Source organism: Malania oleifera, chromosome 6 (genome assembly GCF_029873635.1).
Source record: "Malania oleifera isolate guangnan ecotype guangnan chromosome 6, ASM2987363v1, whole genome shotgun sequence".
Taxonomy (NCBI): Eukaryota; Viridiplantae; Streptophyta; class Magnoliopsida; order Santalales; family Ximeniaceae; genus Malania; species Malania oleifera.
The window spans coordinates 100,160,163-100,186,842 of record NC_080422.1 but is presented as its reverse complement, the minus strand read 5'-3'; the positions used below and the strand labels follow the sequence as shown (position 1 = coordinate 100,186,842).

The 26,680-nt window shown below is 35.7% G+C and overlaps 1 protein-coding gene across 2 annotated transcripts in view; it reads left to right on the top strand.

Annotated features, from left to right (window-relative positions):
• LOC131157722 (glycine-rich RNA-binding protein RZ1B) overlaps positions 1-20,973 on the top strand; it is a 32,685-nt gene extending 11,712 nt beyond the window's left edge. Inside the window, exons 6-9 of one of the 2 annotated variants that reach the window (XM_058112067.1) lie at positions 6,622-6,690; positions 6,803-6,868; positions 6,956-7,024; positions 20,674-20,973. In XM_058112067.1, the coding sequence (XP_057968050.1) occupies positions 6,622-6,690; positions 6,803-6,868; positions 6,956-7,024; positions 20,674-20,763 (294 nt within the window). In that variant the 3' untranslated portion in view covers positions 20,764-20,973. Of the gene's footprint in view, positions 1-6,618; positions 6,691-6,802; positions 6,869-6,955; positions 7,025-20,673 lie in introns of both variants that reach the window. The other variant, XM_058112065.1, reaches the window with a different exon arrangement.
• Positions 20,974-26,680: the final 5,707 nt, after the last annotated feature.

Here is a 26,680-nt window from a genome sequence, read left to right as displayed (position 1 = left end):
TATGCTCAAGAAGGCTTTGTATGGTTTAAGACAGTCTCCCAGAGAATGGTTTGGTTGTTTCAATGCTGTAGTACTTGGGTTTGGTCTTGAACGGTGTGCTATGTATCATTCCGTGTTATACTGCATCGGGTAGGATCCTTCTTGTTGTTTATGTGGATGATATTGTTATTACAGGTGATGATGATAAAGATATTTAGAGTCTCAAATTTTTTCTACAGACTAAGTTTCAGACCAAAGATTTAGGACCGTTGAAATACTTCTTGGGTATAGAAGTATCTAGATCTCGTATCAGGACTGTTTTGTCACAGAGGAAGTATGTTCTTGGTTTGTTGGATGAAACTGGCTTGTGGGATCTAAACCAGTTGATATACCCATGGATCCTAACAAGTCTGTGCTGGATATGGGTGATTTGCTACCTAATCCTGGACAATACCGAAGACTTGTTGGAAAGTTGAATTATGTCATAGTCACTCGATTGGATATATCTTTTGCAACAAGAGTTGTGAGTCAATTTCTAAATTCTCCGAGGATAAGTCATTGGGATGCAGTAATTCGCATCTTGAGATATCTCAAAGGTGCACTTGGGGGAGGTCTTTTATATCATGATCAAGGTCACACATATATCCATGGATATACATATGCAAATTGGGTTGGATCGCTTTCCAACTAGAGATCCACAACTGGGTACTATATCTTGGTTGTTGGTAATTTGGTTTCTTGGAAAAGTAAAAAGCAAACTTTGGTGGCAAGGTCAAGTGCTGAATCTGAATATAAAGCTATGGCTCACACTGCTTGTGAACTTGTCTGGTTGAAGAACATGTTGGAAGAATTGGGTATTTCTCATTTCAATCTATGAAGTTGATGTGCGACAATCAAGCTGCTCTTTATATTGCCTCTAATCCGGTCTTTCATGAGTAGACAAAGCACATTGAAGTTGATTGCCACATTGTTCGAAAGAAACTTGTGCAGAAGCTTAACTACCGCTTATGTGTAGTTGGATATGCAATTTGCCGATTTGTTTACCAAAGCGTTGGGTGGTGCTTGTGTTAAATTCATTTGTAACAAGCTAGGAGCATATGACATTTATGCTCCAGCTTGAGGGGGAGTGTTAGAGGTTATTTATGTCTTTTAGTATTATTTTTATTAAGTGTGTTAGTATGTTAATTAGTGAGAGTTAGTAAGGGTATTATTGTCATTAAAATGTATTTCATTTGTATTATAAATAGAGGGAGAGACCTATCTTCAAGTTAGGTCATTCAATTTAATCAAATCTTAACATATATATTAGAAAAAGAAGTGTTTGGCACTTGTATATTTTGGGGAGGATCTTGAGGTGTTTTTAAATGTAGAAGAGATTTTTTGTTGAGAAATAGATTAATAATGATAGAAATAGAATTAAAATGAAATGATTCCCCACTTTTAACAAAATTTATGTGAAACAATTGAATTAAAACTTTGAATCGTTAGACTTAGCATTTCGGAATGAAAATGTTCCATGTTTTGGAACATTCGTACCAATATGTGGTTTGCTAGGGTGTTTGTGTTTTTTGGTAACCATTCAACGCATCGACCATAATTGAAATTGTGGGTGAGACTTGGTAGAAGAAGTGGGTGGCAAAGAGAGTAGAAGAACTAGGTTAAGGCTTTTGTGGGTAGTATCTATAAGATCCTATACAAAGTCCTCAGTGCAAGGCTTAAAAAGCAATTGTGGAAGTTATTGGCCAACTTTTGCATGCTGGCTTTTGTAGTTGATAGACCGGTTATAGGGCATGGTTTTAAAACCCGGACTGATGACCAACCCGGTGAAGCCCCCAAGTCGGTCGGATTAGTCAGTCTGGAGGGTCAACCTGATGGTTGAATTGGTGATGCCAACATGATATAATAATATATATTAATAAATTATTTGTAAATGCATAAATATTATTTGTGTTAAAGCATGATATACGCTGTTGGACCACAGCATAACAGCTTAAACTTTTAGGTAAAGTGGTAATGTAACATGGTATTAGAGCTGGTTATCAGGGGGTCGTGGGTTCTAGTCTTGTTGCCCATGTTAATTGTGTGGTGTTTAAAAATTACTGTATTACCTATAATGGGTTTTATTTATCCTTTGTTTATCTCTCCATGTGCTGTTGGGCTGCTTGATAGGGGAGTGTTAAAGCATGATATACACTGTTGGTCTCCAAGTTAACAACTTAAGTTTTTAGATAAAGTGGTAATCTAATAATATGTAATAATATTATTATAAAAATAAAATTACACAAGTCCTATATAAGTATATTGCAAAAATGTTTGATTGAAATCACATATGTCAAAAAATTAAAGGAAAAATGGCATGTAAATTTTAGGGCAAAAGACACTGACTTCTTATGAGGTTTAAAAAATCTAGGGACCTCCAATGAGGTTTCAAGAATTCCATAGACATCCTGAAGTTTGCCCAAAAGACACAAACCTCTCTTTATATTTCACAAAAGACAAGCCTTTTTGATAGGTGTAAGTGTCCTAAGAATCAAATGTTGAGGGAGGTTTGTGGGATTTTCGAAATCTCAAGGGAGGGGTTTGGGATTTTTGAAACCTCAAGGGAGGTTAGTGTCTTTTGTTCTAAATTATATAACTGCTATCTAAAATAAAAATTTGTGTTTCAACAGTTTTTCTTATTTAAAAATATTCTTTATAGTTTATATTATATTTTTTATTCAAAAAACGAAATAATATTTGAAGTTTGTAATGGCTTTGTGGGTATTATTATTATTCAAATAAGAAGTTGGCATAGTGGTACTACTATTTGCTTGGAGTGTTAATGCTTTAGGTCCAAGGTTCAACTCGAAGTCATTACATTTCGACGCATTCTTAATTTTCTTTAAAAGAAAAAAGTGTCTTGACCTGCCTTCAACTTCAATTGAGATTGATAAATTGATTTCATCTAGTTTGGATTGAGCCTGCTAAGTCAACACCAATTCGTAACAAATCTAGTTCTAGGAGGCTGATTAGGATGACCTGGTGATGGTTCTTGTTGAACCCTGTCAAATTGGCCAGTCAACAATGGGTTATGGATGTAGCCCTTATTTCAAATGAAGTTGTGGACTCCTACAACGAAGGAAGGAAAAAGGTGGTTTGTAAGTTTGATAGGTAAAAGGCTTTATTGATTATGTCAATCGGAACATATGCTACCTAGAATGCCGAACTTGTCGCTTCATAGAATGGGACCGTGGTACAACACATGCTCTAAAATGCGGAACATAGGGGCATAATTATATGTATATATATTGGTGAGAAACATGCAATGGAACTTGTATAATTTGGGGAGGATGTTGAAATGTTTCAAAATCTGGAAGGGATTATCTTTTGTAAAATAGATTAATAATGATTAAAAAATGGAATTATAATGCAATAATTCTCCACTTTAACCAATACCAAGATATGTTTTGTGAAAAAATATTGAATGAAAATTTTGGATCATTAGATTTAGTTTTTCGGAACGAAAGTGCCATGTTTTGGAATGTATCTACCAACACATGGTTCCCTATGGTGTTGGCATTTTCCAGTAATTATTTGGAACTTTCTCCATCACATTCTCAAAAGAATGGCTTTTGGGGAGCTTTGGTGTAGATGATCCAACAATCATTACTATCCAAACTTTTTTAGTGCTCATGAAGGGTGCCCTGCCAACATTTTTCGCTCTTCTAGAGTTCTTGAGGCAGGGTGACCCCCTCTACTCCTTGGGGTGTGTTTCATTTGGGACTAAAAAATATTCCCATCGAATGGAATTGTCAAGAATCTCATTCCTTGGAATGGGGTGCCTACCTCATTGCCACATTTTTGTTTGGCTTGGGTTGTAAGACTTGGAGGAATATAGGCAAGATTCCCATGTCAATGTTTGGTTAAATTGGGGATCTTGGTAGCTGGTAGGCATTTCAAGAAAATTGTCATCATACTTTTGACGTGTGTAATCAATATATAGAGAATAATTATATTTTCAACTCAAAAAACCTACTAGAATACATAATTAATTAAATCCATGCCTTATGTTTTTCAACAATTATAAATTTAAAAATTTAACACTTAAATAATCAATTAACCGACGTTATTGAGGGCAATATATTGTTGAAATATTAATTATAACACAATAATAATATTATTATTTTGTTAATAATTTATTATTTTAAATATAATAATATAGTGTGATATATTACAAAGGCATTGTTGTCCAACCGATTAAAATAGTGAGGGTAATTTGGTAAAAAAAAAGTAGGATTCCCATGTTAATGGGGTTCTCATGAAACTTATCGGGGAGGATGGAATAGGATGCCTATGTTTTATGGGAATCTTTTTATTCCTAGGAATGTGAACATTCTGCCATGTCAGATCTCCATGCTCAAACAAACAGGAGAATGAGATGCCATGGGCATCACATTCTTGGGAATCTTGAAAGATGTCACGAACCAAATGCCCCCTTATTGTTATCATAATAATGGAAGTGTTGATTCTCTTGTTGAATAAAGCCTATTGAAGGAGGCCTTTGTTAAGGTCTCAATATTGGAAAGAATGGAAGTCTCCCATTTTTTTTGTGGATGACACTGTCATTTTCGGTGAAAAGGGGGCCCTCATCAAATCCTCAACCTTAAGTGCTCTCCTCAATTTTGAGTATAAGAGGAAATTGGTTGGTTAGAAGAGGAATTATGTGTCAAAAGGTGGCAAACTTACCCTTATCAAGAACACCTTATCAAATCTCCTGATCTATTTTGTGTTCCTCTTCCATATCTTTGCTTAATTGCCAGATTAGAAGGAATTCAAAGGGGCTGACATCAAATATCATCATGTTAAATGTGGCTTGTAAAATGACGTATTGGAAATGGAGGCTTAGGGCTCAAGTTGGTCTCCACTTTCAACGAAGCCCTCCTTGGAAAATGGCTCCGGAGATTCATGGAGGAGAAGGACCATTTTGGAAGGAAATGATAACTTCAAAACATGGTCTTCATTGTAATGCTTGGGCTGCCAAAGATGGGAATTATGTTATTGGAGTTTGGGAATTCATTAGGAGAGATTGGGATAAATTTTTCTCCCTGATGAGTTTCCAAATGGGGATAATGTTTTCATTTGGCTGTGATAATGGGTACTACCACTCTTTAGTTGGCCAAAATACTCTTCCGTTGCAATAAAGAAGCCCTAATAAGCGATCACCTTCAAATTGCAGATCATTTGATTTCCTGGATTGTCCCCTTGGATTGAAATGCCTTTGATCGAGAAGTCAACCCTCTTACATTATCTTATGGTAGCTTGTACAAAATCCAATATTGGAGCACTACTAATAATCCCAAGTGGATCCTAAATAAATACAGTAGTTTCACGGTTAAACCTTATCAATTTCTCCTTCAGCAACCAGCAGCAACTTCTTCCCCTGGAAGTCTTTCTGGAAAACAGCAGTCAAAAGGTTGATTTCTTTGTGTGGGAGGCAACTCTTGGAAAGATCCTTACCATAGATAACCTGCAGAAAAGTGGTCTGCTTCTTGTTAACAGGTGCTTCTTATGTTGGAATTGATCACATCCTATTGCACACAAAAAAAAGATTTGGAACCTGGCCATTTATCTGATCAGATAGCAGCGCTGAACAGTTGAAGGAGTGCTATGGGCTTGGAAAGGTTTCTGCTAAAGCAAGGAAAGGAGTAAAGCTTTGACCCTTATTCTCTTTGCCAACTTTTGGTTTGTGTGGAGGGAAAGAAATAGGAGAGCATTCAAGGGATCATTACGCCCTTACATGTTATTAAAGATTGATGCATTGCTACTGCTACTAGTTGACATGGTCAATTGATTTTTATTGACACTTGTAATGCTTGATTTTTTGACTCCCAGCTGTGTGGGCAAATTTCCTTTTGCATGTCTGTATTTGTGGCATCCCCTTGATGCCCTTTAATGAATATTCCTTTGCTGATGAAAAAATGTTGAATAGCTTACAAGGTTCAATTCCTTTATGTAGTTACATACCCAGTCGCATAATGAAAATGCTTATACGCATTCCAACCTTTGATGTTTGAACCGCTTGAGCAATGCTTCCCACTTTTTCTGCCGTGAAGCTGCATTTGCTTCACCATTTCAAAGACAATGGGGAACCTCAAGGATGTTCCATACATTAATTATGAGATGTTGGCCATCTGCATTTCCAAAAACTTGGGGGTTTGAAGTAACTTACTCAACATTATTTATGGGCCTGTTTAGTTGTGAAAAAGAAAACTTGTTTTCCATTTTCAATTTTCCAAACAATTATAAAATGACCCCCTTGTTTTCAATATTCAACATATGTACAGAGAAATTTTAAAAGAACAAAAAGATGTTCTTCAATTTTTCTATACAAATGTGAAAATTGGAAAACCAGGTGGCATTTTTTGTAATTCTTTAGAAACTGGAGATTTAAAATGAGAACTGTTTTTTGTAGCTAAACTGTCCTTATCTTTCATATAAAAGCTGATTCATCTTTCATTTGGAGCATGAAATTGTATGATCCGTGACTAAACAAATTAAGATGATTCTGTGGTCATGGACCAGACATCCATCGTTTTCCATTATTTTTTTCACCCTATTGTGTTGATTGTGGGGAAAAACATGCTATGTTTTTTGCCTTAGCAGATACCGCAGATCGAAGAGAGGTTGGGGGAGAAGAGACAGCTTGTTATGGATTTACAGAAGGAGGCTCAGGTAAATTTTGATTGGCTGCCTTATTTTAGCTGCACATCAGTACTTTTGAGTCCAGGGTTTATAAATTCAGCTGATTCCCCTTCTGTCTGAGAGAAAAAAATGATGACTGCAGAAATTAGAGGATGCATTGACCGGTGCCAAAAAACTTTCTTCACAACGTCAGATGCAGTTAATCAAGGTAAATACTATGGTTTCTATTTTGCCACCAACAAACTTAGCTGGAAGTTCTCTTGGAGGTAATGATTGTTAGCTGAACAATCTGCAGCTGCATAAATGTTATCTGCAAGTTAAAGACCATGGTGAAAGACTTAAAAGCTCTGAACAGGAACTTCAGGTTAATATCTCTACTTTGGTCTATCTTTATGTTTTAAGAAACCTAGAATATGCTGCTTTGCATGTCTTGCATAGTTGGCATTTGGGGTGTTTATAAACCACCTTGAATGAGTTTTTTCTTTGTTGGTAAATGTTTCATCATATTCAATTTTCATGAAATCAAATGGACTTAATACCATTCCAATGAGAGGAATCTGCCTCTCAGGCCTATATCTGTGGGTCAAAAGTGTCCCGCTCGTCTAGTTACAGTAGAATGTCATATTTTCACATCTGAAAATTTAATTAATAAACATTGATGCAAAGGTTCGCTTCAAATGGAGTATGTCTTATATGGAAGGAGCCAAACAGGCCAAGCGGAAGATCTTGAAAGGTGTCCACCAAACACTTCCTGTCTCTTGTGATGTATCGAAGGATCTTAATGACAAATTGATTCATGGTAAAGTTGGAATTTGGCAGAATGGGCAAGATGCTGGAATGAGGATTAACACTACTTGTAGAAATCCCTGGAAGTTCATTTCTTAGACTTCACATTTTTTCCTTCCTTGGGTTGAATTCCATGTAGGTTATGGGGAGAGAATGTGGCTTTGGGAGGATTTGTAGATTGCACAGCTCCTTTTTACTCTATGTTCATTGTCTCCCAGATCATCATAATTCTCCAGTTTCTAACTTTTTGATTTCTTAGGAGTTCTATTGCCTCTTAGAAATTTTGTTCTAGGAGAGATTTGAGTGAGACAAACTATTGGGAATTGATCCAGCTCTTGGGGGTGTTGGATGCCTTTATGCCATCTTTTCGTGCTAATTGCAGAGTTTGGGTGTTGGATGGCCAGGTCAGTTTTGTTGTAAATGTTTTTTCGATCAGCTCATCTGTGATATAGTTGGGTCCCATTTTCCTATGCATTTTTTATTTGGAAAGCCAAATTCTGTCTAAAATTTGGGCCTTTATGTGATGTGCAATTCTTGATAGGATTATGATTATTAGCTTCAGCCTTCAAATAAGAAGACCTTTGAAAGCCTTGTCATTAGATGTTTGTTCCTTTTGTGTTGCAGTAGTGAAAATGTATGCTCACTTACTTTCACATTGTTCTTTGTTGTGGGGCATTTGGTGCAGGCTATTTAGTATATTTTGGGAGTCTTGGGTTTGTCCAACGACATTGGAGGTTTTCTTCTTCTAAGTTTTAAGGGCTTTGGTACTCCGAAGGTAGCGTAATAATTGAAGAGATGTGCTACTTCTTCCATTTTGTGGAGTATATTGTTTGAGCATAATTCTAGAATTTTTAAGGGGAAGGAGGGCAGATCAGAGATGGTGTGGAGCAGGATTGTTTTTTCTTTATGGTGTTTTGTGTTTGGAGTTTTCCCTGGGGTACAATTCATTGGTTTGCAATGTAATTGGAGAGCCTTACTTTTTTAGTTTTAGTTTTAGTTTTTTTTAAAATTTTTTTTACTCTGTTTTGGAGGAGTCTTGTCTTCTGATGTACTGTAATTTCTTTCTTCTCTAATATACAATATTCTTTTTATCTTAGAAAAATAACCTTGTTTCTTTCCTTCCAAATGACCCAGACCAGCACGTTTTTTAGTTTAAAGATGTTAGGTTTAATCTTGACTCAATTCCACAGCTGAAATGAAAAACTGTTCCCAAAATGTCATGGACTCGTAATCAGGAAATGGTGACCCAATTCAGATTGTTCTAGGCTTCCAGCCCACTCACAGCAGGTGTATAGATGACCAATGATTTTCTCTTCATTCTGTCAGGAAGGTCAATTATGCTCCTTATACATTCATTTCTGCTAAGCAAAGCTCTGGCAGGCACAGAATGGACTTCCAGATGTGTGTAACATGAAAAATAATGCATTTGGAAATTTTATTTATGCATTTTCAAAATGAAAAAGCACCGTCACAAAATGAAAAAGCAGTCACATTTTGCAGAAGCAGCTAATCTCGTACTTCGGCAAAGCATGATTATAAAATGTTATGATCAATAATCAATCATGGTTCCCAAACTTAACTTATGGTCCAGGATTAAGCTTGCTATTGTTTTATGTTTCTTTGACGTATGCTACTATTGTTATTGGGAAGCAATGTTCTAAAAGGTAGAGGTTTAATGAGGGGCATTTTAGCTTTAATGAGGTGTGGCATAAGCCCCAAGGTGTTGGGGCATGAGTCTTTTAGTAATTTTATTTTGACACAAAAACATCTAAATAACTAACATATATTATTAAAAAGTAAGAGAAATAGGAAAACTACATACAATTTTGGGAAAAAAATTGAAATACAATTTGTAAACTACTTATTTGGTCATTCAAGGATCAAACATAAATCACTCGAGTAAATCATGCTAAGTGATAATCATAACATTACAAAGTTCAAATGTGTCCATGATCGAAGTTGCAACTCTTAGTTATTCTGGAAAGGTTATGGTTCAAGAGTTCAAAGATTCACTTAGATTTGATTGAAATTGTCTATCCCTAGTTTACTAACCAAAGCTGACTTAAAATTCACAACCAAAAATGTGCAAGCACTTCTTGAGATGGCCAAACATGTTTTTGGACATTGCCTTGTGTCACTAGCCAAGCTTGTTTAGGGCATTATGCATGCCTTGTGCATCATGTATGTACTAGTATAAATTTTATTCTTAGAGTAAGGTGATGCTTAGTTAAAATAGTAAGTCTGGCTCCTTAGTCTCATTGATGTTTCCTAGTGACAGAGTGAATAGCATAAAAAGCTCTTTAGGGGAGGGTGAGTGTTCATCAATCATTGTAAAAAGACTCACTAGCTATTGTAAACGTGTTTAGCTTACTCACTTCCCTATCTAAACATGTTGTCTAGGAGGTGCAATTTATGAATTGTGTATTGCTTAATGATTTACTACAAACTCGTGTTTACATACATGTTCGCTTATTGCTTCGCTTGATTTGTATTCGATGGTTATGAATTTATTCCTGTGGTGAAAATGCGGTTTACTTTTTGCTGATTACTCAAGGCAATGTGCTACTAGTGTTGCACAACGCTTCACAAGGTGTGAAGTGTTTGGCTTGTGACAATGTCAGAGCTTGGTTAATTGATTCATGATTTGATTTCCTTCAAATTGTGAAATTATGTAAAGTGTCAGTGGGAGAACCGTTTTGCTGACTAATATTAAGAGAATTGATGCACTAGAGGTGCAGCCAACTTGATGGCCCAATTTCGAGAACATGCTGATTTATTGGAAGGATCCCAAAAACAATATTGAGGTTCCATTGAGGAGTTAATGGAAGATTTTCTTGGTAGAATATGGATGAACAACTTATTGCCAAGATGATTTTGACAGTTTGCACTCTTAAGGAATGGGTAGATTATGGTAGAATCCAATGCTTATGGGGGTGCCTTTGATGCTAAGGAGTTGTAGGACTTCTTATTTGACATGGAACAATACTTTCATGCAGTAGGATTGACTCGGAGGAGGTAGAAGTATTCATGGTGATAATGTACTTGAGCGGAGACGCTATGTTGTGGTGGGGTACCAACTACAATGAGATCTAGAATGGTGGGTGCATTATTGATACTTGCAAGGACTTGAAGAGAAAGCTCAAGGCCCAATTCTTTCGTAAGAATGTTGAGTACAGTGCTAGGTGCAAATTGCGAGGTCTTAAACACTTCAGCATGAGTATGTGAAACAATTCTTTACATTGATGTTGAATATTGGGGACTTTTCAGTAGAAGACAAGTTGTTCTATTTCTTTGAAGGATTGAAGCTATGAGCAAAGCCTGAACTTTATCGACAAAGAGTTCAATAGTTGCCTGCATAAGTTGTTGCCAATGCTTGATTAACTAGGTTGGGGAGAGTTGTCTACCATGCCTTGGGGAAGAAGGGCTCATTGTGTGGAAATAGTACAAAGTCTTTCAAGAAGGACAAACTCAAAAATAAAGGAGTTGTCGTTGAGACATAAACGTCAAAGGAAGCGTTGTCATCTCAGGTAAAGATAAGCTTGTGTGCTTCTTATGTTGAAGCATTTATAAAGTTAATGATTATCCTCAGAAGTCATTGCTCAATGCCTTTGAAGCGTCCATTGTGGAGGAGATACAAGGACAAGATGAGGATGGAGAGGAAACCCTGAAATGGTAGTGCGATTACTCAAATTGTTGGAGATGCAAATGAAAGAACCAAAAGTTACCCTAGCTAAAGGATGTTTGAGCATTTGTGCACCAATAGGAAGAGCACCCATGCTATAATAGATATCGGGGTTACCCATAACTTTGTCTTATAGGGAGAAGCATAGAGGCTCACTTGAAGCTGTTAATGACTCAACTTAGAACTAGATAAGGACTCAGGATGCATGAAAGTGGTTAACTCTACAGCTTAATCTACTCCGAGAGTAGCCAAGTAAGTGACTGTGAAGCTTGGATAGGGTTGGGACATGCGAATTTCACAACCATTCCTTGAATGATTTTCAAGCGATACTTGGAATTGAATTCTTAACAGAAACTAAGACTGTATTGTTCCCTTTGTCTAGTAAGAGATTACCTTTGCATGGTGCAAGTTGTGGTGAAGAAATGGGACAATGAGGAGTTCCTACCTTCCATGCAACTCAAGAAGGGATTGAGAATGGATGAACCAATGTATCTTGCCTCATTGGTGGTGGATGAAGATGTAGGACAAGAGTTGGTGCCTAATAAGCCACAGCCTGACTTGAGTCCTCAACGAGGTGTGGAGCATAAGATTGAGTTGCTAGGTGAAACCTTGTGCTAAAGGGTTGCACGGGATGACACCTCCAAAGTTTTTAAAAATTAAGGAAGCAGCTTAATAAGTTATTTAAAGTGATAAACATCCTTCCAAAGCATTATTTAGAGTACTGGAGTTCTTTTAGAAGTAATATGGTGGAAGTATGTAGATGTGTGGACTATTGCCCTCAACAAAGTGACTATGTGCAACAATCATCTCACTTCATTGCTTGTTAATTTGATTAGTCAAGTCATGCCAAGTACTTCACCAAACTTGACTTATGGTTGGGCTACTATCAATCGAGGATAGCGGAATGTGATGAGTCAAAGATTACTTGTGTGATGGAGCATGGGGCATATGAATTATTTGTGATGCCCTTCGAGTTGACAACTGCGCTAGCTACATTTTGCACACCTGAATCAAGTTCCATGACTTCTCAACAAGTTTGTTGTGGTATATTTTTATAATATTGTTGTTTATACTTCAAAAGAAAGATGAAGAGAAACTATGGAAGGTGTTTGATAGGTTAAGGAGAATAGCCTTTATGTGAAGAAAGAGAAGTGCTCCTCTTTCGTTTAGAGTATCAAATTTCTTGGTTATGTGGTTAAATAAGTTTATATTTAGATAGATATGGAGAAGGTGGGAGCTATTCAAGATTGGAAGATCCCGACAACAATGAAAGAGATGTGCCTTTCTTGCATTTGCTAATTACTATTGCAAGTTCGTGGAGGGGTACTTGAGGAGGACAACCCTATTAACCAAATTATTGAAGAAAAGTCATAGGTGGAATTGGATGAAAGAGTGTCAGTGCCTTTGCCTTTGACAACTTAAAGGAAGGCATGATGCAAGATTTGGTACTTGTTCTTTTAAACATTATAAAGCCCGTCAAGGTACATTTGTACAAGAGCTGTAAGCTTAGTGAAACTAAGCAGAAGTACACGACTCTGTTGTTAGCATTTCCTTATATAGCCCAAGTTATCCCCTAAGCAAGCTTGTTGACAAGAACTCTTGCCAAGTTTGATTTATTCTTTAAGTTTAAGGTAAGGTGAATGAATTAAGTTGTAGATGCCTTGCAGGAAGGCGTTTGTGGCCTTACAATTGGTAACTCATTTGATGGTCAGTAAAATGATCTCAACAATGCAAGAGAGCATTGAGGTACTAAGGAGAACGTTGTCAAAGATCCAGTTGCCCAAAACCTCATAAAGTTGGTGGAAGAGGCAAAACATGCTAGTTTAGAGGATGAATTGCATTTCAAACATGGTAACAAGCTCTTTGTGCCTCTAGCTAGTTACCTAAGGAAGACACTATGGTTTGCATGTCATGACACCTCGGGTAGGTCACCCAAGTTACATTGAACTTTGGCATTGTTGAAGTTCTGGTATTATTGGTCATACATACGTGATGAGATGTTGAGTATACTTGAACCTATCATACTTGCTAGCATGACAAGGCTGAGCAGTAGAAAATTGCGAGGCTGTTGGAGCCTCTTCAATTACCAATAAGACCGTGAGAGAGTGCCTTACTTGACTTAAGCACAACTTGCCTAGAGTCGAAGACGCAAGTTCTATACTTGTGGTCATAGATTGATTTTTGAAGTACAATGCTTTCATATTAATAGGAAGCTTTAGGATTTTTCAAAATCCTCAGTTCATAGCTTGACATTTTTTGAAGCTATCACTTGCCCATTGATAGATAGATGGAGAGATTCAATAGGCTAATGAAGGAGTCCTTGCGCCATTCGATCACCTCCAACAAGAAGAATTGGGTGTAGCTACTCAACGTGGCTTTGTTATTTATTTATTTATTTTTTATGCCCAAAATAGCTCTACAACCAACAAGAGTCCTCTTGAGCTGGTTACAAGGCAGCAACAGTTGCTGTTATCTCTTACGATTACCTCACATAGTGGATGAACCATACAAAGGAAAGAATATAAGAGAGTACATCTTCACCAAAGAATAGAGATAGAGCGTGGAGATTGCCCAAGTTTACATGGAGAAAGCTTCCGAAATTATAAGAAGTGGGCAAATCAAGGTGGACTATTGTTGCACTTCAACTTGGATGACTTAGTACTTGTTAAGTTCCATCCAAAACAAATTAGTCACTAACGAGTCAAGATAGGAGACTAATTTGCAAATATGAAGGATCAGTCCCTATCTTGGCCAAATTTTGGAAGGCCTCTTGCAAGGTTGATTCTATGGGTTGCATTAAGGCTGAGAGCCTTTCATTGTCGACAGGAAGAGATCCTTGTAAATAGATAGTTTACATCATCAAGGAAGAAGTGGCATAAGTTCTTAGTGAAGTGGAAGAGCCTTAGACATGATGAAATCATTTGGATGTTAGCAGAATATATGAATCTGTTTATGAACAAAGTTGAAGAGTAGCTAGCGCCAAAAGTATACAAAGACATCGATTGCATATTCAAAGTCTTATGTGTACACTGCTGGTGTGAGGGGTGTTGATTTGGAAGATATCAGGGAAGCTACTGGTTTTGCTGTTGGGGAATTTCCTTTTAGATACTTGGGCATTCCTCTTGCCTCTACTAGACTCAACTCTGCTCAATATGGGCCTCTTTTGAATAAGATTGCCACTATGTTTGGCTCTTGGCTTGGAAATTCAATTTCATGTGCAGGTAAATTAGAGCTTATTAACTCTGTTATTTAGGGTGTTGATTGCTTCTGGTTGGCTATTTTCCCTCTCCCAAAAGTTGTGCTGGGCCATATTGTGAAGCTATGTAGATCCTTTCTTTGGGGAGGTAGAAGAAAGCCTTTGGTGGCTTGGAAAGAGGTGTGTGTGCCCAAGGATGAAGGTGGCTTGGGTGTTTTTGACATTGCTGCTTGGAATAAGGCGCTCCTTACTAGAACCCTATGGGACATCCATAGAAAGGAGTCTTTATGGGTTAAGTGGGTGAATCATGTCTATAGGAGGGGTGGGGATATATGGGAAACTCTTTCAAAGAATGAAGTTTCCCCACTCATGAAGAAAATTTTGTAGATAAAAAATTGGATGATACAGGATTGCAGGGGCCAGCAGAATGCTGTGAGTCTGATGGGTCAGTGGGTGAAGGATGACCAGATAAGCACTTCTCTGATTTACAACTACTGGAGGAATAAAGGTTGTAAAGTCTTATGGCATAAAGAAGTTTGGAGGAGTGGTTGTACTCCTAAGCATGCTTTTATTCTCTAGCTGGGCTTAAAAAGGGAAGCTATCTACTTGTGATAAGCTGAAAAGGAACCAGGTTGGCAATCAGTGTCTGCTGTGTAGAGAGGGTGATGAAACTGTGGATCACTTATTTTTTAAGTGTAGGTTTTCCAATTCTGTTTGGAGCCTTGTTTGAAGATGTTTAGGTTTGAATAGACTAATGTCTACCTTCAAAGCTGCTGTTAAATGGCTGCATAAAAAAGTTGAGGCACTGGTGTTCAGGCTGTGGCCAAGAGAGTCAGTTTGGCTGCAACAGTGTACTTCATCTGGCTTTACAGGAACAAAAAGAGATTTGAAGGGAAGTCTCTTTCCCTTGAAGGTGTCTTTAGAGTGATTCAGATTCACACATTCAGATTGGTGTATGACAGATTTCCTTTGTTTGCTCAGGATTGGGGTTTGGTAGACTGCTTGTAAATGCTTGTTTTTGGGAGTTTGTAGTCTGGTTGTGGTTTTTGTTCAACCTACTGTAACTTCTGTTTTTGAGTTGTATATCTGCCTTTGAGGCCCTGGGTATGCCCAGGTTGTTTGTAATGTTTTGTTGTTTGCGAGCATTGGCCCACCTTTTCTCGGGTATGCCTAGTGTTGCTGTACATATCCTTTTTGACCTATAAAATTTTACATTTACTGATAAAAGAAAAAAGACATTGATTGCATAAATAGGGGAGAATGTCAAGAGCTAAGCTTGTTTAGGTCATTATGCTTGCCTATAACTACCTACCTTTTGCACATGGGATGGGTAACTATTATGTAAACACTAGCATGATTTTGTTTTTTGAGTAAGATAATGCCTTAGTTAAAATAGTGAGTATGACTTAGATCACATTGATGTTTTTTAGTGACGGACTGTGAATAGCACTGAAAGCTCTTTAGGGGAGGTGGGTGTTCACCAATAGCTGTAAAACTCACTAGTTGTTGTAAACATGTTTAGTCTATTCTCCTTCCTTTCTAAAAACAGATTGCCTATGGAGGTGTGATTTATAAATTGCATTGCTTAATGGTCTACTGCGTGACTCATGTTTACATACATGTTTTTTTATTGCTTTTGCTGTGTGTTTACTTTCGGCTAACTAGTTAGGTAGGGTGCTACAACTTGTGCTGTATGACCCTTTACAAGGTGTGAAGTGTTCGGCCCGTGACAAGCACTTCTAGAGAGTTGAGATGGCTATGTTGCAATTGAAGGATCCTAGGGTTTTGAAGTCAGGATCCATTATGAACCGACTAGAATTGTTTGATTAGAATGGCAAGGAAGGTAGGGCTTCAGGAGGAGCCACAATACTCTCAGATGCAATTAGGGCTGTGGTCAGGGAAGTGGCTGTGAAGAGGAATGAGCTGGATGGTTTTTTTTTGGTTTTGGACCTGGCCCAAATAATAGAAAAAAAGGTAAATCTTTAAGTTAATAAATTGAGCCAATTATTTGATTAGGCTCAATTTTTAGGGAAGTATAATTTGGGCGTTAATGTGGGATCAAAGGGAGGTTCTCATCCACCAATGGGCTTCATGAATATGGGCAATGATGGTCGTCAGGCTTATGTTTTGGGTAATAGTGAACCAGGTACTTCCTTGCTGGAAAACAAAAATAGGCTGGCTCAAAATACTTCCCTAGAAGCTAAAAGCGAGTATTTGGAAGGAGGATCCTATACCCTTTGAAAGTGTAATCCATTCCTAGCCTATAGATTTCCTATTTATGAGTCGAATTGATCAAGTTTTGGAGCAAAATCAGAATAAGAGCAGAGAAGATACGAAACAAGATTGTGGTGTTAGTAATGTGACAAGCTTTAGAAAGTGATGTGGAAAAGAGTAAAAATTAGATGTTGCTTCAGGGAAGGAAGAAATATGATGTTTCTTATCTTAATTATAAAAAATTTGAGGGAAACAAGTTTTATGCTCATCGGAGGGTAGGCTGGGTGCTGATATGAGGGAAGTGTTTGGAGATAAGAGAGAAAACTTTGGTGAGTCAGTGACAAAGCTATTAAAGAGATATTTTAGAGGAAGGCTTAGTATTGTGGAAGATTCTCATGCTAAGAAGGAAGTTGGGTGTAGTAATGGGGTAAGTAAAGAAAAAAAGGGGAATAAGTGGGGGGACTGCTCAGATTCAGATAGTGATGATATTAGTGTGTTTGACTGTGGTGGGGGAATGCTGTTGGATGAGATTCAAGAACAATATGGGTATGTTTCAAATTCGTGTGAAGATATAGGGGATTTGTCTTACGCCCATCCATCCCTGTTGGAAGGACTTGATGAAGTTTCTATTTTTGATAATGATGATCTGGTTAACGATTTACAGCAAAGGGATGAAATTTTGCCCACACCCGTGGAGGAGGTTCCTAAGAAGGACTTAAAAGCTGAAGATCTTTTGGATAAAATGGAGTTAAAGTTGACTGATTTGAGGAGATGAAGTCAACATGGATGGTGGCAAAAGTTGAAGGGTAAAAGGGAATTAGTGAATTTGAAGAGCTCAATAAATTATGACGGGAAGAGGTTGAAAAGTGGTTTCCTTGGTAGACATTGTCTAGTGTTATTTTGTGATCTCGTTTTTTTGTTTGTTTATTTCTTTTTCTTTTTCTTTAGGAGCTTTCTTGTTTTTATTTGGTGGACTTCTTGTTCCCGCACGTTGTATCTTCCCTTCTTTCTAATATAGCTTATTTTATATATATATATATATATATAGAGAGAGAGAGAGAGAGAGAGAGAGAGAGAGAGAGAGAGAGAGGAGAGAGAGAGAGAGAGAGAGAGAGAGATTATATTACTACTTTTTCTTGGACTGATGATTTTCATGCTTCTCATTGCGAATCGCGTTAATTTTTTTTTTCAGTTATATGATTATGTTGTAAATTTGGCATTACTTTTATTGATGTGATAGTGTTGAATTGTGAAACATTAATGCTAGCAATTAATGTAGATGAATTTTATTTGTAGAGTGTCCATTAAAGACACCAATAATTCAATGTAAATTTATTTCAGCACAATATTTTACATCCAAAAAGAAAAAATTCACACTGAATATGCCTAAATATGTAATTTTTTAAAAATTAATTAAGTGATGCACCCCAGTGGTGTTGCATCCTTGTCTTTTTTGAAAGTTTCTGTGTTGTATTGGTGTCGTGTTGTGTGGTGTTCATATCTTGTGTCAATATTTACACTTTAACATTTTAGTTATTACAAAACATGTACTAATGATATTTCTATAATGTTTCTGGGTTGTTTCGAATGAGACTTATGGGACACTTAGATATGCATCCGACACTTCGATACTTCCTAGATGTGTCTGTGATTTTGAAAACATATTTTTGATATTCGACACTTATCCGATGTTTCCCAAAGACTGCTTGGACACTTCTCGAATATATATATCTTAAAAAATTTTTAGACATATGATGATAATCATGATGTGATTTTTTTATTTAATTTATACAATTTTGTAATTGCAAAACATTTCTACAAATTTGGTGTTTTCAAAAAGCTACAATAAGGAGAATATAAATTCCCCATGACTTTTGAGTATTCATACCTTATAAACTTCACAATAATAATGTATCATCAAATTGTTTAACTTTGAGTATTCATACTTTAACATATGATTATATCTATAATAATTTAATTTGTTTTATGAAAACATATAAACTATGTTAGAAATTATCTAAGTATGTCTCTCAAAATTATTCACTTGAAATCTTTTGCATCACAAAGCATGACTACTTACTCAAAGGGTCAAAGGGAGCTTGTAAATTTAAAGTGCTCAGTGAATTCTGATGGAAAGGGATTGAAAACAGGTTTTCTTGGTTAGGAGTACTATTCAGTTATTTTTATTTTTCATTTTTATTTTCATTTTTAATTTACATTCATATTATTTTTTGTTTTGTTTCTGTTTTTAATTTTTTTGAGTGGACCTCTTGTTCCCGTAGGTTGTAACTTCTCTTTCTCAATCTAATATACCTTTTTTTATTGTCTAAAATATATATATGTATTTGCGGGGCCATGCAAAATTACAAATGCGTTGAGCATCTAAAATATTGACTTTTTTTATTAAAATATCCTTACTTTTTCGCTGTCTAATAATACCCTTACATGGGTCTAGCGTAGGCACAATATTTTATCTGACAAAAAGATCCACATTTTTTTTGAATTTCTCATACTAAAGTATCCTTATATGGCTTACCCCAAGTATAAATATTGTGTGTGACAGAAAATCCTTATTCTTTGAATTTGTTTATAATGAATATCCTTATATGGCCTATTTTAGATCAAATGAGACAATTCAATCACTTATTCTTCTAAAGTTAGGTGCATTTATGTTAGACAATTTTTTAGAAGTTTAATTCCAAAAAACATAGAAACCGTTTGTACAGTTTATAAGTATCATATTTTGGTCATTATATAAAGTTTGTATAAACGTGAGTATTGATACTTCAATTTATTAGCTTAATTATGGTATCAAATAAGCTAAATTACCTAAATGCAAATTTTATTTTCTACTATATAATAGCTAATATTACATATGAAATTTAATACTCTAGAAATTAAATAACCTCAATTTGAAATTTATTTAGTCAATCACATGTAGCAAATGTGATGAATTTACTAATCATCCTTTGTGGTATGTTTCCTTTAGCTTCCATGGGCCTCTTGGAAACAAGAAAGAGGTGGGTTAAATAAATGGAAGGTTGGATGGGCAAATGTAACTCAAATAGTTTGGTAACATTGTATAATTTTTTGCATTTGTGCATGTGGGGGCATATATTTAGTTGTAAATTTCCAGTATGCTGATAGGGCAAGTGGGTGGCATTTTCTATTTGCTCCCTGGCCTGGTAAAGGATCAAGGTTTAAGATTTCATATAGAAAATGTGAATATTGTTCAATTTTTTGGCATAATTTGGGGGACACACAAAAACTGATGGTAAGCATTAATTCAATGGATCGACTGCCTCTCTAAATATGGCTACACGCATATCATGCCTTTCCCAAACCCAAATATGGTGCGAGGGTGTTGTGTTTTATTTAGTTATTGCATGCAAGCGAATGTTGGATTGGCACAATTGGATTATCATCAGCCTGCTGCATTTTATGTTCAAATGTGGCATGTCTTTATCCGCATCTATGGATGTAAACCCTGGCTTCACTTTTGGCTAAAATTGTGAAGTCCATCTTAAATACCAGCTTTTTAATGATTGAGACTGAAATTATATACTGAAGTTTTGAATTCTTTCATTATTTTGTCAAATTATTTGATCATTTATATTCAATAATATTGTTGGCTGTACATTTTGTGACCTTTGGTCAAAATTGTGAAGTCCGTCTTAAATACCAGCTTTTTAATGATTGAGACTGAAATTATATGCTGAAGTTTTGAATTCTTACATTGTTTTGTCAAATTATTTGGTCATTTATATTCAATAATATTGTTGGTTGTACATTTTGAGACGGTTGATTTGTAAAACTTGGCTGGAGAACTTGGCAAACTTGGAGAACACACAAACACACACACACACACACACACACACACACACACACACACATATATTGGTCTTTTTCTTCCAAGTTCTTCAAATAAATGTTGGAAAACATGTTAGCATTACTTGCCAAATGAAAATGGAAAAGGAGAATTGTTTTTGATCAACAGCATGCCCTAGGTATTTCTCAGTAACTAGCGAATGCCATTCATCTGGTGTCAATAAAGTGGAACTATTCGTGGTGGCACACCCTAATATCAACTAATAGCCCCTCTCTTTTTTTATTATTTTCTCTTCCCCCCTTGCAGTCTCTAGTCGATATTGCGATGGTGGAGCTCGATATGGGTGATGTTGAATTACGAGATGGGAACGGGATCTTAATGAGTGGCAATGCATGATTTTTTCTTGCTGTGTAGCAGGCTGCAAGTTTTTAGTTTGTTTGATGTTGCGATAACAGAGGTGAAGTATTTTTGTTAGTGTCCATCCTAGTGCATTTGATGTTTCCATAAAAGATATTCCTATTCTGCTGTAGATATCTTTTTGAAATTCACTGACTGAACTTATTCCCTTATTGAACGGTTATAATGAAAGATTTCTGATTATAAACTTCTCTTTATGTACTATATTTAACATCTGTGATTCTGTTTGTGCATGGTGGCTGTCTTTTTCATCTGACAGTGATCAAACTCATCTTGTTGTATGTTGGCAAATGCGGATTTCCTTTACTTAAAAATCTACTGTCCTTGCATTTGGAAGCGTGGATTTCAATCTTCTGATTTAAATTTGTGTGGATTTGGACAAAATGTAATATAAAAGAATACTGAGTTTCGTCCAAGTCCAAACAAATCTAACACCAAAATTTGAAATTCTTGCTCCTGAGCACTACCTGCATACTAATTATATTGGAGGTTTAGTAGCAGCAGAAATTTTCTATCTCAACTGGATTGGTACTTGTTCTTATGACCTAAATGGAGATATTGATAAAAATATATTTCAGACTTGTGACTTGAGTTGAAATCATGTAAGATATATTTCAGAAATTATCCTATGCTTGGGAGTGGGTTTGTTTGAATTTGAGAAAAATGTGATACAAATTTATATTAGTTTTTTCTAAATTGAAATTTGAAGTGTAAGATTCATATTCTCAAAATAGCATTGGTGTAAATTAGATAATGTTTTTACTTTTGTGTCGAACTTCATTTTGAATTGGGGATTAGTTTGGCTGCGCAACTAGGACCAAATCAAACAGAGCAAACAAAGCAAATCACTAGGGCCCCCGGCCCCCCTCCCCTTGTAAAAATAAAATTTTTTAAAGGTGTTTTTAACACACATAATAGCTTGAGACCACATGCTATGCATTGGATTTGATTTTACAAATGTTATTGTCATGGTAGAATGATTAGTTTCACAATAAAAAATATTAAAAAAAACATGTAATTAAGTATAATCAAGCTCAACTTAAAGATTACATGGAAGAAAAAAAATATAAGGCATCTTTATACTATGAAATTCACATGAAAATAATTATTCGTAGTCAAATTAATTTGAAAGAAGGCAGCTAGTGGCATGCATATAAATTGATGGCCTTCTTCGGTTGGCTACTTAGGTTAGGATAAAAAGAAGTAATACATTGATTTAAACCAGAAGAGGAGATGATTCGTAATAAAGATCAAAATCATGTTGATTGTTTTTACATATCTGTAACATAAAAAATTATAAGTAAATATTATTACTGACCAATAACTTTCTAAAAATGAGAAAATAAATATTAAAAATTACATGTTATCTCTAATATTGTGTGATATTCATTTTATCAATTAACATGTCTAGTAACATGTCACATATTCACCGAACATAATCTTAAATTGAATAAGTTCATATTAGTTAATGTAATGAATATTTTGAAAATAAGATAACATATTTTAGAATATCCTCACATTTGCAACTTTTTCTATAGTTTTGAAACTAAGTATTGCAATAAAAATTTAGTCTGTTTATAAAAAATTGTGACTTTACATTTTCAGTGTATCTCTTAATTCGACACTAATCATATAACTGGAAAAAAAATATTAAATTCTAGTTATATATATAAAGAGATGAGGTGGATAAGAAAAAAATTGCACATAAATATACATCTAAACATTTGTTACGTTAGGCTCACAATTAATACATGTTAATTGACCATTATAAAATGAAATTAACGGGTGGAGCGGCACCCTTTACAACCAGGTCAATTAACGGGACTAACCTTAACCTACACCTTACCAAAATAGTGCACCTAACTTTTCTAACCGGATCTAAGCCAATCCGAGACTATTCAATAGGATTAATCTCCCTTTTCAGGCCCATGCTTGGAAGACAACAAATGTGAAATACAATTTTTGCGTACACGAAAATATACTTCTCACCCTAAGTAGATATGTAATACAATATGCACAAGCACTAATCAATGCACACTAAAAATATAAGAACTATAAGCTCGATGCTCTATGTGTGCAATCAATACTCAGTCTAATGATTATTCTTAAGCAAGCACTAGAGTGTTTAAACAGGTTATTCTTGGAAAACCAAATATACCAAATCTCAATGTTAGATCAGTGTTTCAAAGATGCTAGTAATAATATTCAAACAAATTCAAAAATATTTTCTTCAATGTAGCAAGTACAAGAGTTGTTTGAAAAGAGCTTGTAGAATATATATATATATATATATATATATATATTTGAGGTATATTTTACAGAGTTTAGCCACTAGATTTGGTAGATTTTTGGGGACGGATAATGTCACATTATATAGAACACGAGCCATTGGTACAAGATTATGTGTTGAAGTGGATTTGCATAAGGATCTTGTGGAGGGTTTTTCGTTAGTGGTAGGACAAAAGCAGAATTGGCAAAGGGTAATATATGAGAAGAGGGGTTTCTATTGTAATAAATGTTGTAGGCAAGGTCACACTGATGTGATATGTCGGTTTGGAGTTAAGCCTAAGGATAAAAGGAAGGTAGGTATGAGGAAGGAGGGAGATGAGATGGTTTGGAAAGAAGTGGGTAGAAAAGAAAATATTATAGTTGAAGAGGAAGGTCCTGTTAAGGATATTGTTAGTGCACTAACCCCGTCATTTACCACTTCCTGAGTGGTGGTTTTATTCTCCTGGGATTCTCCATATTTTCTTACAAGTTCATCCCAGATTTTCTGTGCACTTCTACATCTCATGACCTCAAGAAAGATGTTAGAATCTAAAGCATAATATAATAATTCTATGGCATATAAATTTGCATGCATCAAAGTAACATAATTTTCGTTTACAGGCATACAAATTCCTTTGACAATCACCGGTTAGACCCTCCAACTCATGGATTTTATAAATACACTCATTCTAATTTTCCAAGTGGTGTAATCGACACCACAAAACAATGGAGGACTAGAAGGTGATTGTCCCTCTCTGAATGGGGATACACCAATGTGAGCCATCCCGATCTTTAGCAAAAACATTTAAGTCAATGCTATGAGGCTTCGATACCATTTGTTACCCTTGGTGTATTCCCAAGAGGGGGGTGAATTGGGTATTTAAAATTTTGTCCTAGGTTTAGCTAATCCAACAACAATATTTCACAACCTAGGGTCTTTCTAGATACACATAATTCCAAATGCGTAGATAATATGCAAAAATTAAATCATGTGCAATATTCATAAAATAACATACACGTGTAGAAAATAAATTATGGAAAAGTAAAGTGTACACACGATATGCTATCGGGGTTCAGCCAATTGTGCCTACGTCCACACCTCTAACTCGTAAGCCCGAGGATTCTACTAATGCTCACTTAACGGGTGGAGCGACACCTAAACAATCAGGTCAATTAGCACAGAGTTGACCTCAACCTTTACATGCAATCCTTATTGGGTTGGATTACCGCCCCCTCAGGCCACGCTTAGAATACAATAGTATTTCTCAATACAAACTGGGTACAGTGATTATGCTTTTCAATCAAGCTGATATGTACCAAATATAATCAATCAACCACACATCAACTGTAATGACCTGAAAAATTAAAACTGTTAAAATAATTAGGAAGGATAATAATGAAATGGATTAATGGATAATAAGGAAAAATAAATATTTTTTTTAAAAGGAGGAATTGCAGGCCTCGTTGACGAATGTTTTGTTTTCGTCGACGAGTGTTCTTCTAGAGATCGTCAACGAAGTCCAGTCCCTCGTCGATGAAAAAATCCCGAGAGAGTAATTGCACTCTGAATTTCGTCGACGAACGTATTCTCTTATTGACGAAGACCCTTCAGTGGTTCGTTGACGAACCCTGCCTTCTCATCAACGAATCCATGTGGTAGCAGCGTTTATAAATTGAACCAGGGTTGCTTCCATGCAAAGGAATTCATTTTCTTTCGATTTTCTCTCTCTAAAGTCGTCTTCTCGCCCTTCTCTCTAGTTTTTCAACTTGGATTCAGCCCAAATCGATGATCGAAAGTCGCTAGGTGTTCTAAGAAAGATTCTCTACACATTTAGAAGATCAGTTTCCTAAACTGGACTTTTCAGGAAATGCTCCTAAGTTGAGGTAAGAGTCTGGATTCTTAATTTTTTGTTTTTAAAAGGTTATTTAAGGTTATTAAGTGTTGAGAAAATGTAGAAATAGTTGATTATTTGGGGTTTATTTAATTAAACTAGGGTTTTGGAACCAGGGACCGGGTAAGCATCACAAGCATTAGTTTGGGATACCTGTTGGTGTAGTTTAAGGATTCAGGTAAGGGAGAAATTATATATATTAAATCAAGTTTTTATGAATTAAATAAAAATGGATTATGTTATATATGTATATGAGTTTTCATGTGGGTATAAAATACCAATCATGTAACTTATGTTTTCTGAGCTTAGAGCTGCCTATTTAGCTATGTACATGTGAAAATGAACTGATGAAAGTAAAAAATTTTTTTAGGATAATTATGTAAGAAATGAAAAGTATTTCCAGTATATAAATGTTAAATGATGGTTGACTTATTTTACAGGTAATGTATGAATTTTATTGCTAAAATTGTGTGGCATGAGCAGATGGTAATGTAGTGTAAATGTAGAGACCCAAATAATTATCGTAATTTAATAATAGGAGGGGGAGAGGAAAGAAGGAATTTAAACAGAGTCTTGTCGGCGAACTCAGGGAATTCGTCGACAAGCACACTTGAGGGGTTTGTCGACGGGGACACGTGTCTCATCGACGAGAAGATACTGAGAGGTTATATTTCAATTTTGAATTTCGTCAACGATGAATAAGCATTCATTGACGAACTCCCTTCTTGACCTCATCGACGAAGTGACGTGTCTCGTCGACGAAGGCCAATGTATAAATAGACTAAACTCAATTTTTTTGCAGAATTTTCACGCGCAAACCATTTTCTCTCTCTCCTGTTTGTCCCTTGCCCCTTCTCTCTAAGATTTCGGGCTGGATTCTTGCCGGTTGGACGATCCAATGCCACCACAAAACTCATGGGAAAGTTCTCTTCAAGTCTGCTGAAGTGGATCGTTGGTGGGGCTACCTTGGATTTCATCCCAAATTCAAGGTAAGACTTTTTATTTAATATTTGGCTTTTCCATAGTTATAAGAAATGTAGTACATAGAGAAATACTAAATTTTTGTTCTGAGAGATGTTGTTTTCAGGGTGTTGAGCGGGAAACCCTACGGGTGTAGGACCAGACACAGTAGAGGCTTTTCAGTAATCAGGTGAGGGAAATATACTATATTAGGAATTTTAGAAAGTTTACCAGAAAATTATATATATGTACACGCATCAGTATTATTATTCAGTTTCTCATAATTTTATTATTCTAACATAAAATGCAAATTTTAGAGCATGAAGTTTAATTACTCTATAGTGTGGCATGGGTTTACTATAGTTTGGTATAATATTTATATGGTTATGCAAATATCATGTTGTACAATTTATAAGCAGGATGATATTGATATCAGTTTTCAGGAAACATGATTTAAAGTATTTTTCAGAATGCCATGACTTTAGATCCATAACAATTAGTTATTCAGTTTATTTCATTATTTAGTCAAAAATTCATATTATACAGAGTAGTAAAGATGTTATGGTTATTTCTATATCATGGTAAAAACAGTAAGATAAATATATAAATATATATATATATATATATATATATATATTGTATCATACCCTGTGGAGATATTCAGTCAGATTTAGACAGTAGAGCATGGTATTGTCGCTATTTTAGATTAGAGTACAACCATATATCTCATATAGTATGTGGATTCCGTCTAACCGCGCCATAAGAGATTGCAGTCT